Source organism: Ceratosolen solmsi, unplaced genomic scaffold (assembly GCF_000503995.2).
Source record: "Ceratosolen solmsi marchali unplaced genomic scaffold, CerSol_1.0 scaffold30, whole genome shotgun sequence".
Classification (NCBI taxonomy): Eukaryota; Metazoa; Arthropoda; class Insecta; order Hymenoptera; family Agaonidae; genus Ceratosolen; species Ceratosolen solmsi.
In genome coordinates, this window is record NW_011948421.1 from 1,973,585 (window position 1) to 1,986,375 (window position 12,791).

Consider the following 12,791-nt stretch of genomic DNA (forward strand, 5'->3'; position numbering starts at 1 on the left):
CCCCTCCCCGCAAGCCACAAGCGAGCTTTTGTAACGCGCGCGCTCGAATAATCGCGATAGTTACGGTTGAGCCGAGACGATGAAAGGTTTTTCGCTTCTAGGTTATAATGTAGGTTAATTATCCCGTGCCCCTGTAAATCATCGTTAGAATGTATATTCTTTGCATATCTGTCGTTTTCATCCGGACAGACCATGAGATCGCTCAATTGCCAAATTATTTCCCGCAGTTCCATCGTATCATTTTTCTTTTGTTTTTTGTTTTGTTTTTTGTTTCGTTTTTTTCGTAATTTTCACTCTTTTTACTCGTGGTTCCCCAACTCCATCCCATCCCGTCCCACTCATTGACCTCCGTCAACTTCTGTTGCAGTGTTAATTAATTTTCATATGCTTTCCGTTGTCTTTATGGGGTATGAGCAGCAGCTCTGGTTGGTTACACGCTAAATGCTAAAATGCTAAAATGCTAAAATGCTAAAATGCACGCGCACTTTAACACAGCCGATGAATTAACGAATAATAACGATGGCCTTATATATAAGGAACATAAAAAATATGAAAAAAAAAAAAAAAAAAAAAAAAAAAAAAAAAAAAAAAAAAAAAAAAAAAAAAACAACAATAATAAACATCAATATCGTAATTATCGTTGATATATAATACTCGTTGACCAATTAGCAGGATACATTTAATATTAAAATCGCCGTTTATGTTTGGGCCCAACCTCTCTCCTTCCTTCATCCCCAATCACACGTCGAACAAAATTGAATGTATCAAAGACTCCATTTATTATTTATATTTTGAGCAAGACATAATGAGGACAACAAGTGGTCCCATAAAAGCCCACGATCGCCGCCTCTTAATAGCGCGACATCATTTAACCATCGAATGAGCAACGCGTAATAATAATGCATCGCTGTCCTTATTATTCGATCGTCCCGTTGGCAATTTCAAATTGCAACGCTAACCGATAATTCTTGTGACGTACACGATTGCTTTAATTCTTGATTGTTTTTCTTAGAAGCGAATGGAATCAAGCCTGCCGCCAGTTCCTCCTATGTTCCCGTATGTCAAAAGACGGTTACGTATATCGTAGCTGCCATCCTCATTAACGAGCGCGATGAGGTTCTAATGATGCAGGAGGCGAAGCCGACGTGCATGGGAAAATGGTATTTGCCAGCTGGCCGTGTAGAACCAAACGAAAATCTTATCGATGCCATGAAACGCGAAGTACTCGAAGAGACTGGCTTGCTCATGGAGCCAAAGTCCTTGATTATGGTGCAATGCGCGAGTGGCTCGTGGTTTCGATTTGTCATGACGGGGAATATTGTTGGAGGAAGCCTAAAAACGCCCGATCAATCGAACGAGGAATCTCTGCAGGCCTGTTGGGTGCGCGAGGTAACGAGCTTACAGCTACGATCAGGCGACATTTTAACACTCATACAGAAGGGGAGAGAATTCGTGAAGAAAGTCAACGGACCGTGGCATTCGCACATATTGCCAGTCGAGAAGCCTCGAAATAAGCTCTATTTACGACTAATCGTGTGCATTAAAAAGAAAGCGACGTAAGTGTCATTTAACTGTCATTAACATTTCAACGCGAGATTAAAAATGTGCGATTAATGTTGTGTATAATGATTTTTAACAGAAATAGATTGCACGTGCTGATGTCTGAGAAGACGTCGTTACACTTGCCCGTTTGTGAAATAAATCCCTCGAAAAATGTACACTCTACGTTGCACAGGTTTATGGTGGTAAGTTGATTTTTATTAAAAAGGTAAAAGGGGAGAGAGATTATGTTTAGGATTGATGATTGGCAACGAAACGAGCCATTAAATTCAGTCGGTAATTAGGAAAATGCGATTAAAGGGGCTCTTGCGTAAGATTCTAAAGCATCCAGAAATTGCAAATGCCATGCGTGCTAGACTCGATGCCTTTGGCTTGAGAATTTGAGAAGAAATTACGGCTATTGGTTTTTTCCTTACTTTCAAGACACTTTATTGCTTTTATATGAATTTGTGCTACAATCGTTATATTAATCGAGCCTCGGATTCTTACCAAGACAACCTTACCAAGCTTTACGCTAAATTTCAATCCATTAAGTTTTATCATTTCGCTTTATCTCTGACAAACGCCAACAACGATATCTACCTTCACCGCGTCGTTCAACCAATTTAAACATCTTGACATAATCTAATCCATAAATAATGAATTAATGCTAATCGACTTACTTGCGAGTGGAAATTAATTACTCCTCCTTAACATTTAATGGATTTGCAAACGATTGCTTTTAACCTTACTGAACGATCGATCGATTGATTTTTAAGGAAATTTTTGGAGAAGGTATACCACAGCACAAACCTCATGGTTTGTTATCGGTTGAATTCAGTGGGACTGGAGAAGGCGATGGTCTTTGCTTAACGCTACTCATATCGTTTAAACCTCCGTTGGAAGAAGTCTCTATCAGTGGAAAATACATATGGCATGAATTACCTCAGGCGTTAGCGGATACAATAGCAGCTCGTTTGCCTCGCAATATGACAATATCCATGAATGTAATTCGTTGATATTCAAAAAAGCTTTTAAATTAGTCATCGATTAAAATTTTCTTACATGCTGACTTTTACCCGGTCAAGATCTGAAATTTTAATTAACATGGCCTACTCAAAGTGTTCAAAACTACTTACTACCCGCTTAAAATAGAGTGTGCAATCAACTTTAGCGATACGATTAATTTGTTTTATTTATAATGCAACACGGGAGTCAAATTATTAATATAACGTTGCATTAATATTCTATATAAGTACGAGGGTAAAGCTAATTTAAAAAAAAAATACATTTAATACAAACAACTTTGGCAATAGGTTGTAAGCTTAATTGCACCCACTAAATGTATATATCCTAGTAATATCAAAACAAAAGTGCTTTAAACGAATTTCGCGCTGTCTTGAAATTATGAAATAATTATTCGTAAAAGCATTGCTATTTAATTGGAAAAACAATTTGTATAATAGTAAATATGAAAATTGTTGTTTACTCAAAGTTAAAAACAGTTGACTGCGTCAGCATTTATAGCGAAATTACGATACGAAAATTTTACTTGCGTGAATCAAGCCAATGTTATACAATAATTCTATTATATTTGGTAGTTGACTCAACATGGTCGTCATATCTGATAATTTTAAATAGACAAAAATACGTAGAATAATAAATCGTGAAACATGTAGTATTTCTAAATAAATTTAAAAGATGAAAAGTGAAAAATTATACTTTGTATTACTGCGCTCAGTAATTTTATAGCAACGCAGGGGAGGAAATTATACTTTGTATTATAAAGACAAAATTACGTTTGTAATATTAAAAAGATGTAAAATATTTAAATATATAAATTGTACGTATGTATTAATAATTAACAATTAGAAAGTTGTATGCGACAGATATATCTATTATTTTATCATTAATTTATGCATTAGTTATCATTCGAGTTATTTTATATTGTATTTTGTTAATAAAAGACTTTTAACTCTGACATATTTATAATACATTTTATTATAAAACGATTAAAATAATTACATATTTTACAAAATTTCTTCTATACAGTATAAAAAATATATTAAGAAAAGACTTTTTTTCTGCTTTTTTTTGTCTTTTGTTCTTTGTTTGTCTAAAATTGTACCTTCTTAAGTATTAACATTTTCATTTTGTACTGTAAAACTGTACAAGTTCGTTTGTTTTTAGTAATGAGCGATAATGAGGTGGCTTGGTCAGTCAAAGAAATTATTGTTAGCAATAAATTTTATGCACTGAAAAATGACATTACGTTCATATTGTATGGAGCGCGCTAGCAATTTCTTCAATAATGTTAGTCTACCGCTGCTGATTTCAAAATGTTTGGATTTTTGGAGTCTATTTGATTTATTATTTTTGGAAATCTCTTGACCATTTGTGCGAATTGCTTTTTCGTTATTTCTTTTTATGCTCTTATTAACTTTTGTTTTCCTATTGTTCGTTGTTGTCGGTAAATTGACAGCTTGGGCCACGTTCTCTTTATGATTTTCCTTAACTGTCGATGATACAATTTGCGACTGGGACAATTCATCAATTTCATTGTCCTCTAATTTTAATAGTTTAGTAGATACTTCGTCCGGAGGTTCATCTTAATAGAAATGTTATAATAATGAGTACACCCGATTGATAAATGAAAATTTCATAGGCAAATATAATTATTACCATTATCGGAATTGCTTCCATAATCAGCAACCAAACTAAATATTTTCGAAGGTACGTGTATCTTTGTCGATTGTTCGCTCGCTTGAGTTTCTTCATCTGAAATTTCAATTTTACATTCCACTAAAGCTTCAGTTTCCTTAAATTCTGTTGGCTGACAATCATTTTCATCCGCTGTTGCAAGTACACCTATCAATATAAATAATAACATTAACATTCTGAATCGATAAATCAAGATGGCTAAATATTATAAATTTACATTATTATTGATTATTGAATAATTTACCTGTGCCAGTAAATGCCCGTAAATTTCTATAAACAGTACCATCTTCTATTGTTTGGCAATTGTTGTTTTTGAATAATTTATTACGTTTCCTTTTACGATTCTTTCGCAAATTTTCTTTTTTAAATGTGCCATGTGCCCTATTCGATTGATTTTCAATAACTTCCCCACGCTTTTTCTTCTCCAGATGGGTAGCTTGTTTTATTTGAATATTGACCGACGTTGGATATAGCCTGTAATTATAAAATTATTATTATTATTATTATTATTATTATTATTATTATTATGCCATATCTTGGAAAATATTGTATGAAAAGTAAATTTCTTATATATCCTCTCTTAGAGCTTAATGTTAGAATAAAAATTTTCATAATTTTGTTTATTACTCGTCTTACATACTTAAAAATAAGCATTTAATTCACCTTTTTCTCTCAGCCTTCCACTTTTTAATGTCCTCTTCGCTTGACAAATTCTTCATTTTGTGATATAAGCCGGTGTAATGCTGCATGCTGATATGTTTTTCAACTATTTTTGGATGAGCGGTAAAGGTACAGCTATCGATGTTGCAAGTTTGATGTTCTTCGATGTGTTTCTGGAGCAGCTCCTTAGAATCGAAATCTCTGTCGCAAACTTCACAATAAAGATTACTAGATTCTTCTTCGGAGTCTGTAGAGAGTTCATTGATCTCATCATGCCCATCATTAGCTTCCTCGATTGCATCATCGTTTTCATAAAGATGTGCCTAAAAATTATAAAGTAACAACTGGTCTCTTGAATAAAGCTGAAAAAGAAATATAAGACTGAGCTGGACTCTATCGAGAAGAACATACTTTCCATCGTTAAATTATTTCAGGAAATGACTCGGTCTCCACCGGTCTCTTTTCATTACGTTTACTTTGATTAGTCTAATTCGATATTCACGATTAATTTTTACACGAACACGGCTGATTTCAGGATAAAAGAAAAACATATATATATATATATATATATATATATATATATATTACTACGGATTACTAAAATGCATAGTAAATTTGTTCAGAAAACTAGAAAACTTATACCTTAATTGCATTTTGATACAAATTATTAATTATTAATAAAAATGTTTGAAAATCTTGTGAAACTAATGACTTACGCTCTTTAATAAAAAATATACTCAAAGATGAGCAAATATTTTTGATGTAAAATGTTAATTACAAATTAAGTACTACATTAAAGTAAATAATTATAATTAGAAATTAAAATACGTTTGAAATGAGATTGTACAGTGTTAAGTTATAATGATTAAAATTAATGTAAAATAAAAATGTAAACCGTGACGATTGTTGTTTACATATTGAAATTAAATAATAGTTGAATGTTAACATCAAGATTGATCATATATACAACTTCGACTTGAAAAAATCTGTACATAAATTGTTACAATTACTTTCGAGATTTTAAATGATCACACAAATTTAGAAGAAGAAGAAGTACACAATCATTCAAATTTGTACAATTATTTATTTTTTACAATATATGGACTTGGATACAAAAAAAATGCCATAAGTCATTTTTTTAAATCTATATTTGTAAATAGTTAAATAATTTTATTAAGATTATTAATTATAATTACGCAGTAATGATAAAAAATTTAATTTGTGACAGAAATTCATTTAATATTGCAATGCTGCAAGCTACATAGTACTGTACAGAAATCATTTAAAGACAATTTGATACTAATCCTACATGTAGTAAATTATCATTATATAAATAATAATCCTTTTTATAAATGACTAAAAGGAAATATTCCGTAAAATAACCTGGAGCACTGCGCTACTGGCCAAAGAGCAATTAAGGAGCCAATTTGAATGAAATTGATTTTATTTCTACAGGCCAGTTAACATACGGGCATTACATTTATCATTTTCAATATTAAGAAAATGCATAGCAAAGTTAGGATTTATTCATTTAAGAAAAAATGTACGAGTGAAAGATAATGAAAACAATTTGCCTTTAGTATTTATTCATATTGAAAATAAATTATAGATCAATAAAAAAATGTATCGTTAAATTACTACGCTGATTGTTATGTAAGCAACGTAAACTGAAATTTAAAAATTAAATAAGTTTTTTTAATCATCCAGGTAACGCCACCAACAACATAAATATAACAATTGGCACATGAAAAAATACGGGCGAGTTTAAGTTAACCGAAATTTAATCAATTCATTCCCCCATCTTCCAAAGTCCATGCTATTTTCAACATAATTATTCATTGATTATCAAATTTGTGTCTTCTGTACATTCTGTATCTGATTTTAAAAGGAAAATTAATTCAAAGCCTTATAAGTTGAAAAAATACAACAACGACTAGGATACTAAAATAATTGAACTTGAAAAAAAAAAAAAACATAATAATAATAATAATAAAATAAAATAAAATAAATTAAAAATTAAATCAAAATTATTATAGCTCTTTACTTCATCGAAGAAATTAATAAATAAATTGTGTATATATGTATGCATGTTCGTATATATGCATAGTAAATGATGCGTTAGCGTGTGTATATTTATATATTTATATATATCTATCTATCTATCTATCTATCTCTTTCTCTCTCTCTCTCTCTCTCTCTCTCTCTATATATATATATATATATATATATATATATATATCTTTCGTGTTCATTAAACTATTTTTGTACATTTTTATCATTCAGTAAATAAATACTAAATTCAAACAATTTCAAAGTGCTCGGATATAGATAAAGTATCAATTTTTCTCAAACAAATAAACCTTTCACACTGTGCTTTTGGATAATTTATTATACTTTTAACACGATTGTGTAACGTTTTGTAAAGTTAGTGAAATATCAGTTCATTAAACTATTTTTGTACATTTTTATCATTCAGTAAATAAATACTAAATTCAAACAATTTCAAAGTGCTCGGATATAGATAAAGTATCAATTTTTCTCAAACAAATAAACCTTTCACACTGTGCTTTTGGATAATTTATTATACTTTTAACACGATTGTGTAACGTTTTGTAAAGTTAGTGAAATATCAATATTCATTATTAAGACATCGCAATATAATTACATTCATTTACTTATCTAAGAGATGTCTCAGAAAAATGGAAAATTAATCATGCAACACAATAGCGTCTTTAATCCATTATATATAACGAAGACACGTAAAGTGTGCACATTGTGTTATGCTTTTTTCATTAAGCCTTATTGATGATAGACAAATTGATATACGTCAATGTTACTAAGATCTCAATAAGTAACAAAAAAAAGTTGAATAGTGAAATAGTAATCAGTCCGAGGTTCTAAAGTGGTGTTTCAATTTCGACCAAGCGCTCGATTAATTTAAGGAGGAGTAGCCTATGAAGCTTAAGACATTGCTTGTTCGCTGGAAGGCTTGCTCTCCCCATTAGGCTCCATTTGCTCTGTTTGCTCAGTTGTATTCTCAGTTTTCTGAACACTTTCTTTTTCAACAGTACTCTTATCAGCTGTTTTCTGAGCAACCTGTAATGAAAGGAATTTTTAAAACTATCGACTCTCCGCTAAAAGAGGTTAACTATTTTCATTGATTACTGCATTGTAGGTTAATTTATAACATAGGTTTTTGAACACTCTAGAATGAATGCTTTTGGTCTTGGGCTGCAACAGCTGGACTCAATAATTTTTTATCCATCTAAGTAATTCTACTGGTACTTCTCGTAAATTCATTTATTAATGCAGTATGTATTTTTTATAGTTTAAAAAGAGCATGCACTGTGTAAACGCTGTGTAAAGAGATAAATTCATGGATATTTTTAATTTTGCCTATTCATAAAGACGGTATTTTGAAACAAATTTTCTTGGTAGTGGGTGAAAGCTGATAATCTGTTAATTCGTCGTCGTCGTCGTCGTCGTCGTCGTCGTCGTCGTCGTTGTCGTCGTCATTATTATTATTATTATTGTCTATTTGATAATAGGTTGCAGATAAACGAATATCGATTCAATATCCATGTAGTTATTTTTAAATTTAAATAATTATTGTTGAAAATAATGAAAAATAAATGTATACACATTCGATTGTAATTGTGAAAATACCTGTTCAGGATTTTTTGCAAGATATTCATTTTTGGCATCTCTTATCATTCGAGTGACTTTGTTTCGCAAATCCTTGAACTCCTCCCATTCCTTGGCATCCTTATTTTTTTTAGCTTTGGCATAAAGCTTGTTCTTCTTTTGAATTTCGCTGCGAATTTCATCTGTCATCCATGGCTTCTTTAATTCTAATTCCTAAGATAGAAACGAAAGTAAAGCAAACAAACTGGAAAGCAAAGCGCACAGAAAGTCTACAAACATTGTTTGTAAACAGCGGATAAATTAATGCTTAAATAAATAAGTTTGAGGCGACGAAGCACAGCTGGATATTGACTTTAATGTAAAATAAATTTAATTCGCAGAATGATGCGAGAATTATAAAGTCCACGATAAAATTGTTATATAGTAAGCTTTATTTACCTTTATAACGGAATAATTGTATAAATACATTGAATTTCTTAGACACATTTATGTATGAAATACATAGTGATTTAAAAGAAAAAACATAATTTACACGTTAAGAATAATTAAAAATTTTCCCTAGATAACTTAATTATCCTTTGCCAAGCGATCAAGACTATGTAAAATTTTGTTACATTTCCATCGTCGTTTTTGTGCTCTAACGAATGGCATTACTTGCGCATTTCAACACTAATTTTTCACTAAATTTCACGCTCAATAATAATAATAATAATAACAACAGTAATAACAACAACAACAATAACAATTACGTGATGTATCGTCGAAAGACGTACCTCGAGTTTGTTGGCCTTTTTAGCATTCATTTTACCCTTGCCATTGAGATGATTAGGTGGAAACCTCGGCCTCATGTGGGGCAGAACATGGGGTGGAAGAATGCCTCTGGGTCCCGGTCTCATCATGGGACCACGAGGCACCATGGGCCCTCTGAGCCCCATCGGTGGCATAGGCGGCAGCGGTCTGCCTCTGGGGAACATCGGCGGGCACACGGGCACTCCCGGCCTACCCATCATCGGTCCTGGTCTCGGCGGCGGCGGCGGCGGCGGCGGCGGCGGTATTGGCCTGCCTCTGATACCAAACATGGGATTGATCGGTGGGGGTGGCATGGGTCGAGCCATACCCGGTGGCGGAGGCGGAGGTACCCTGCCAAATCTGGGCATCGGTGGCCTCATTGCTGCAGGTGGAATCCGTGGACCCATCAGTGGACCTCTATTCAATGGACTCATTATTTGAAATTAACTTACTCCCACTGAGACTGGCCAATTGGACTGTGCTACACAACAAGGTTGGAAATACCAACTTTGGGAAAGCTAAACAAACTTTTACTTATTTAGAAAATAATGCCTCGATAAAGTCGCTCAACGATGCCTCTTTCAATGTCCAACGACTCGCTAATACACGAGGAGACTCATATATATTAATAATATCGTTGCGACGGGCGTTAAGTCTATTATTCGTATTTTAAGGTTACACTCGCGCAGCGTCCTAACATCTACTATATCTCCGATCAATATATCAACCCTAAATGTACTTTATCAACTAATCTAATCCGATCATTTCTTCCGCTAAAGTGCCTCGCCTCGATCAAAGCAAGAGCACGTAAGTGTGTCCTTATCCGATATTAGGCTAATATTATTACGACGTAGCTCTTGGTACACAACACGATGCCAGCGTAATCGACAAGCCAGAGTAACGAGGGGACTAAGCACCAATAAGTAAGGAGCCAGTGACCACTTCTCTGACACTCGTTCGCCTTCTCTATCTAACGCGTACAACTGATCACTCCCGGAAGTTCTGGCTAATGTCGCGTTGCGTCGCTTTTAATGGCCGTCGATCGAAATCCCACTCTCACACAATCTCTGTCTGTCTTACTCAAACTCGTTGCTCTTGCCGACACTCTCACTATCCCTCAAACTCATCTAACTCGGCCTCCCTCGCCCTTTAATAAACAAAATGGATAGCGCGCAATCTTTCCAATTCCCACTTTCTTACTTCAGCTCCCGCGTGATCAATCTCTTAACCTCCCCACCACCACCTCTCGCCCCATCACTACCAACCACACTTCCACACTTCCGTGACGTGCCGCGAGCACCAGCTGCATCTCACCGATGCGACACTCGCGCGAAACGCACACAACGGCGCGCGCGCACAATTTAAAAATAGTTGACGAGGAGCGAACCGGAACGTAAGCGTCTCGCTCGAACGAGGCGATTTTTCATTAGGCAATAGGTCGCTGCTCGGGCGAATAATAATCGAGCGACGGGCCCTGGGCTCTCGAGCTACACCGCCAGACAGAGGAGACAATAATAAATAGCAAGACCGGAGGAGAGGGCTTCGTCGACATCTTTCTTACTTTAGACGCGTCACACCGGGCGCGAGAGGATCGAGGCCCGAGGCTCGAGGCTCGAGGCCCGAGGCACGAGGCCCGTACAAGTAGAAACTTATTCCATAATAAGGAATAATAAATAAACGAATTATTATCCGACGAATTTATATATCCTTTTATTATATATCCCACCATTGACGTTAATCGAGCCTCGTCGCCTTACATCATCAACGACTTGAGCTCAAACCCGCCAAGCTTGAAACTTTATTTTTTCAACATTTCATGCTACATGTTTTACAATCATTATTTATAGCTTCGGGTAGGCTCGATCTAATTAAATTAATCCAACTTTAATGTTTTTTTTTTTTTTTTTTTTGTTCTCATTAGGATATTGTGGAAGACCGTAGCCAAGCAACGACGAGCTGCCCCTGTCGTCTCCCTGAAAAACCGCAAGCTTTCGTCGTTAATACTATGTATTTAATAATTACATTGGCAATCTCGTCACTTACGATACCTATTGGACATTCATTAAAAATAACAATTTAACAAATAATAAACTACAAAGAAATTTTTTTATATATATATAAAAGCTAAAATTATTAACGATAAGATTTCTTTAATGGATACTAAATCGAAATTGGACCTATTTCAATATACCGAATATGTGATTTGTTAATCTTATTACGATAAGAGACCATTTTTACAGGCCAAACGTTAAATATAATTTTAATTTTTCTATTGAACTTATGATATTATATAAGTTTTATCTACAGTTTCGTTTTTTTTTCTTTTTATTATTATTATTATAATAATAATAATAATAATAATAAAAATACACACATAATAATACAACTCGCATTTGAAATAAAGGAATTGACAAAACCCTCAAGATGCATAATTGAAGCTAATTAAAAAGATAACGAACCGTTTCAATATTAAAAAAAAAAAAACTTGACAAAATGTCTTATACAGCAATTATATTGCAAGTATATTTATTTATATAATTTTTTTTATATTTTTTGTTTCAGTTGTAATGTTTATCGATGCCAAATAATTTCAAAAAAAAAAAAAAAAAAAAAAAAAAAAAAAACGAACTAACGAACAAATAATCAAATTAAATATTTTTAAAAGGAAAATTAATTATTTTTCCGTCTAGTCTGTAATATAACGAAAGATTATAAAAATTGCTTAATTATATTAAAAATCTAACTGTATATACATAAAACTGTTTTTGCTAAAAATTTCTTTAACAAATGAAAGAATTGAAATTATCTAATATTAATTGCCAACGATTTTCATTATTAATGACTGACTTTCCATATAATGCGCTTTGTTCGTCAATATTTGGGAGGGGGGGGGGAAACAAATACAAAAAACAAAAAACAATGATTATGGCATTTAAATGTAAGCATGGGTAATAAAATAAATAAACACTCGCATGTTGTTCCTGATTTTTTTCGATTTTTTTTTTTGTTTCGTTTATTTCGTTATAATGCACATGTTTCGTGAAAAAAATTTAAATTCCGTATTACGAAATTAGCATTAGTTTCGCGATTTCATTTTTTAGACTTTTTTCTTCTTTTTTCTTCTTTTTTTTTTTTTACTTTTTTACTTTTTTTTCTTTAAAGTTCTGTTTACGGTACAAAATTCACTGGGCACACTTTGCCCAACGCTTTACGCGGGACGCAAGACTTTCGTTTTGCAAACGAGTGTCATAGTCCACAAACGATTTCTTATCTTTTTCACTTTTTTTGTTGATTTTTTTTCGATTTTTTTTTCATTTCATTTATTATTCACTTCAGTCGTGCAAGAGATTTTGCTAAAAAAAAAAAAAAAAAAAAATTGAACACCCCTCATTTAACAATCTTGGCTTTTGACTTGCATTAGAGCTGGCTTACGGGGG

The 12,791-nt window shown here is 33.1% G+C and overlaps 2 protein-coding genes across 2 annotated transcripts in view; one reads left to right on the plus strand and one right to left on the minus strand.

The window, feature by feature from the left end:
- The window catches only part of LOC105361283 (8-oxo-dGDP phosphatase NUDT18), a 9,126-nt gene extending 6,453 nt beyond the window's left edge, over window positions 1–2,673 (plus strand). Inside the window, exons 2-4 of the mRNA XM_011498406.1 lie at window positions 1,013–1,556; window positions 1,640–1,745; window positions 2,319–2,673. Of these exons, the coding sequence (XP_011496708.1) occupies window positions 1,013–1,556; window positions 1,640–1,745; window positions 2,319–2,558 (890 nt within the window). The 3' untranslated portion in view covers window positions 2,559–2,673. The remainder of the gene's footprint in view (window positions 1–1,012; window positions 1,557–1,639; window positions 1,746–2,318) is intronic.
- A 963-nt stretch (window positions 2,674–3,636) lies between these two features.
- On the minus strand, window positions 3,637–9,948 carry LOC105361633 (nuclear fragile X mental retardation-interacting protein 1). Its single transcript, XM_011498885.1, has 6 exons — window positions 9,339–9,948; window positions 8,587–8,778; window positions 4,924–5,243; window positions 4,505–4,734; window positions 4,222–4,458; window positions 3,637–4,147 (listed from the first exon to the last, which is right to left on the minus strand). The coding sequence occupies exons 1-6, from the start codon at window positions 9,786–9,788 to the stop codon at window positions 3,756–3,758; spliced, it is 1,821 nt and encodes a 606-aa protein (XP_011497187.1). The 5' UTR covers window positions 9,789–9,948; the 3' UTR covers window positions 3,637–3,755.
- Window positions 9,949–12,791: the final 2,843 nt, after the last annotated feature.

Excerpts from the sequence above, each read along its gene's own strand:
- LOC105361633 (XM_011498885.1), bottom strand. The coding sequence starts at position 9,788 with ATGAGTCCATTGAATAGAGGTCCACTGATGGGTCCACGGATTCCACCT. Across the intron at positions 4,735-4,923 it reads TGGAAGGCTGAGAGAAAAAG|GCTATATCCAACGTCGGTCA; the intron begins GTGAATTAAATG and ends TTATAATTACAG. Across the intron at positions 4,148-4,221 it reads TGGAAGCAATTCCGATAATG|ATGAACCTCCGGACGAAGTA; the intron begins GTAATAATTATA and ends ATTTCTATTAAG.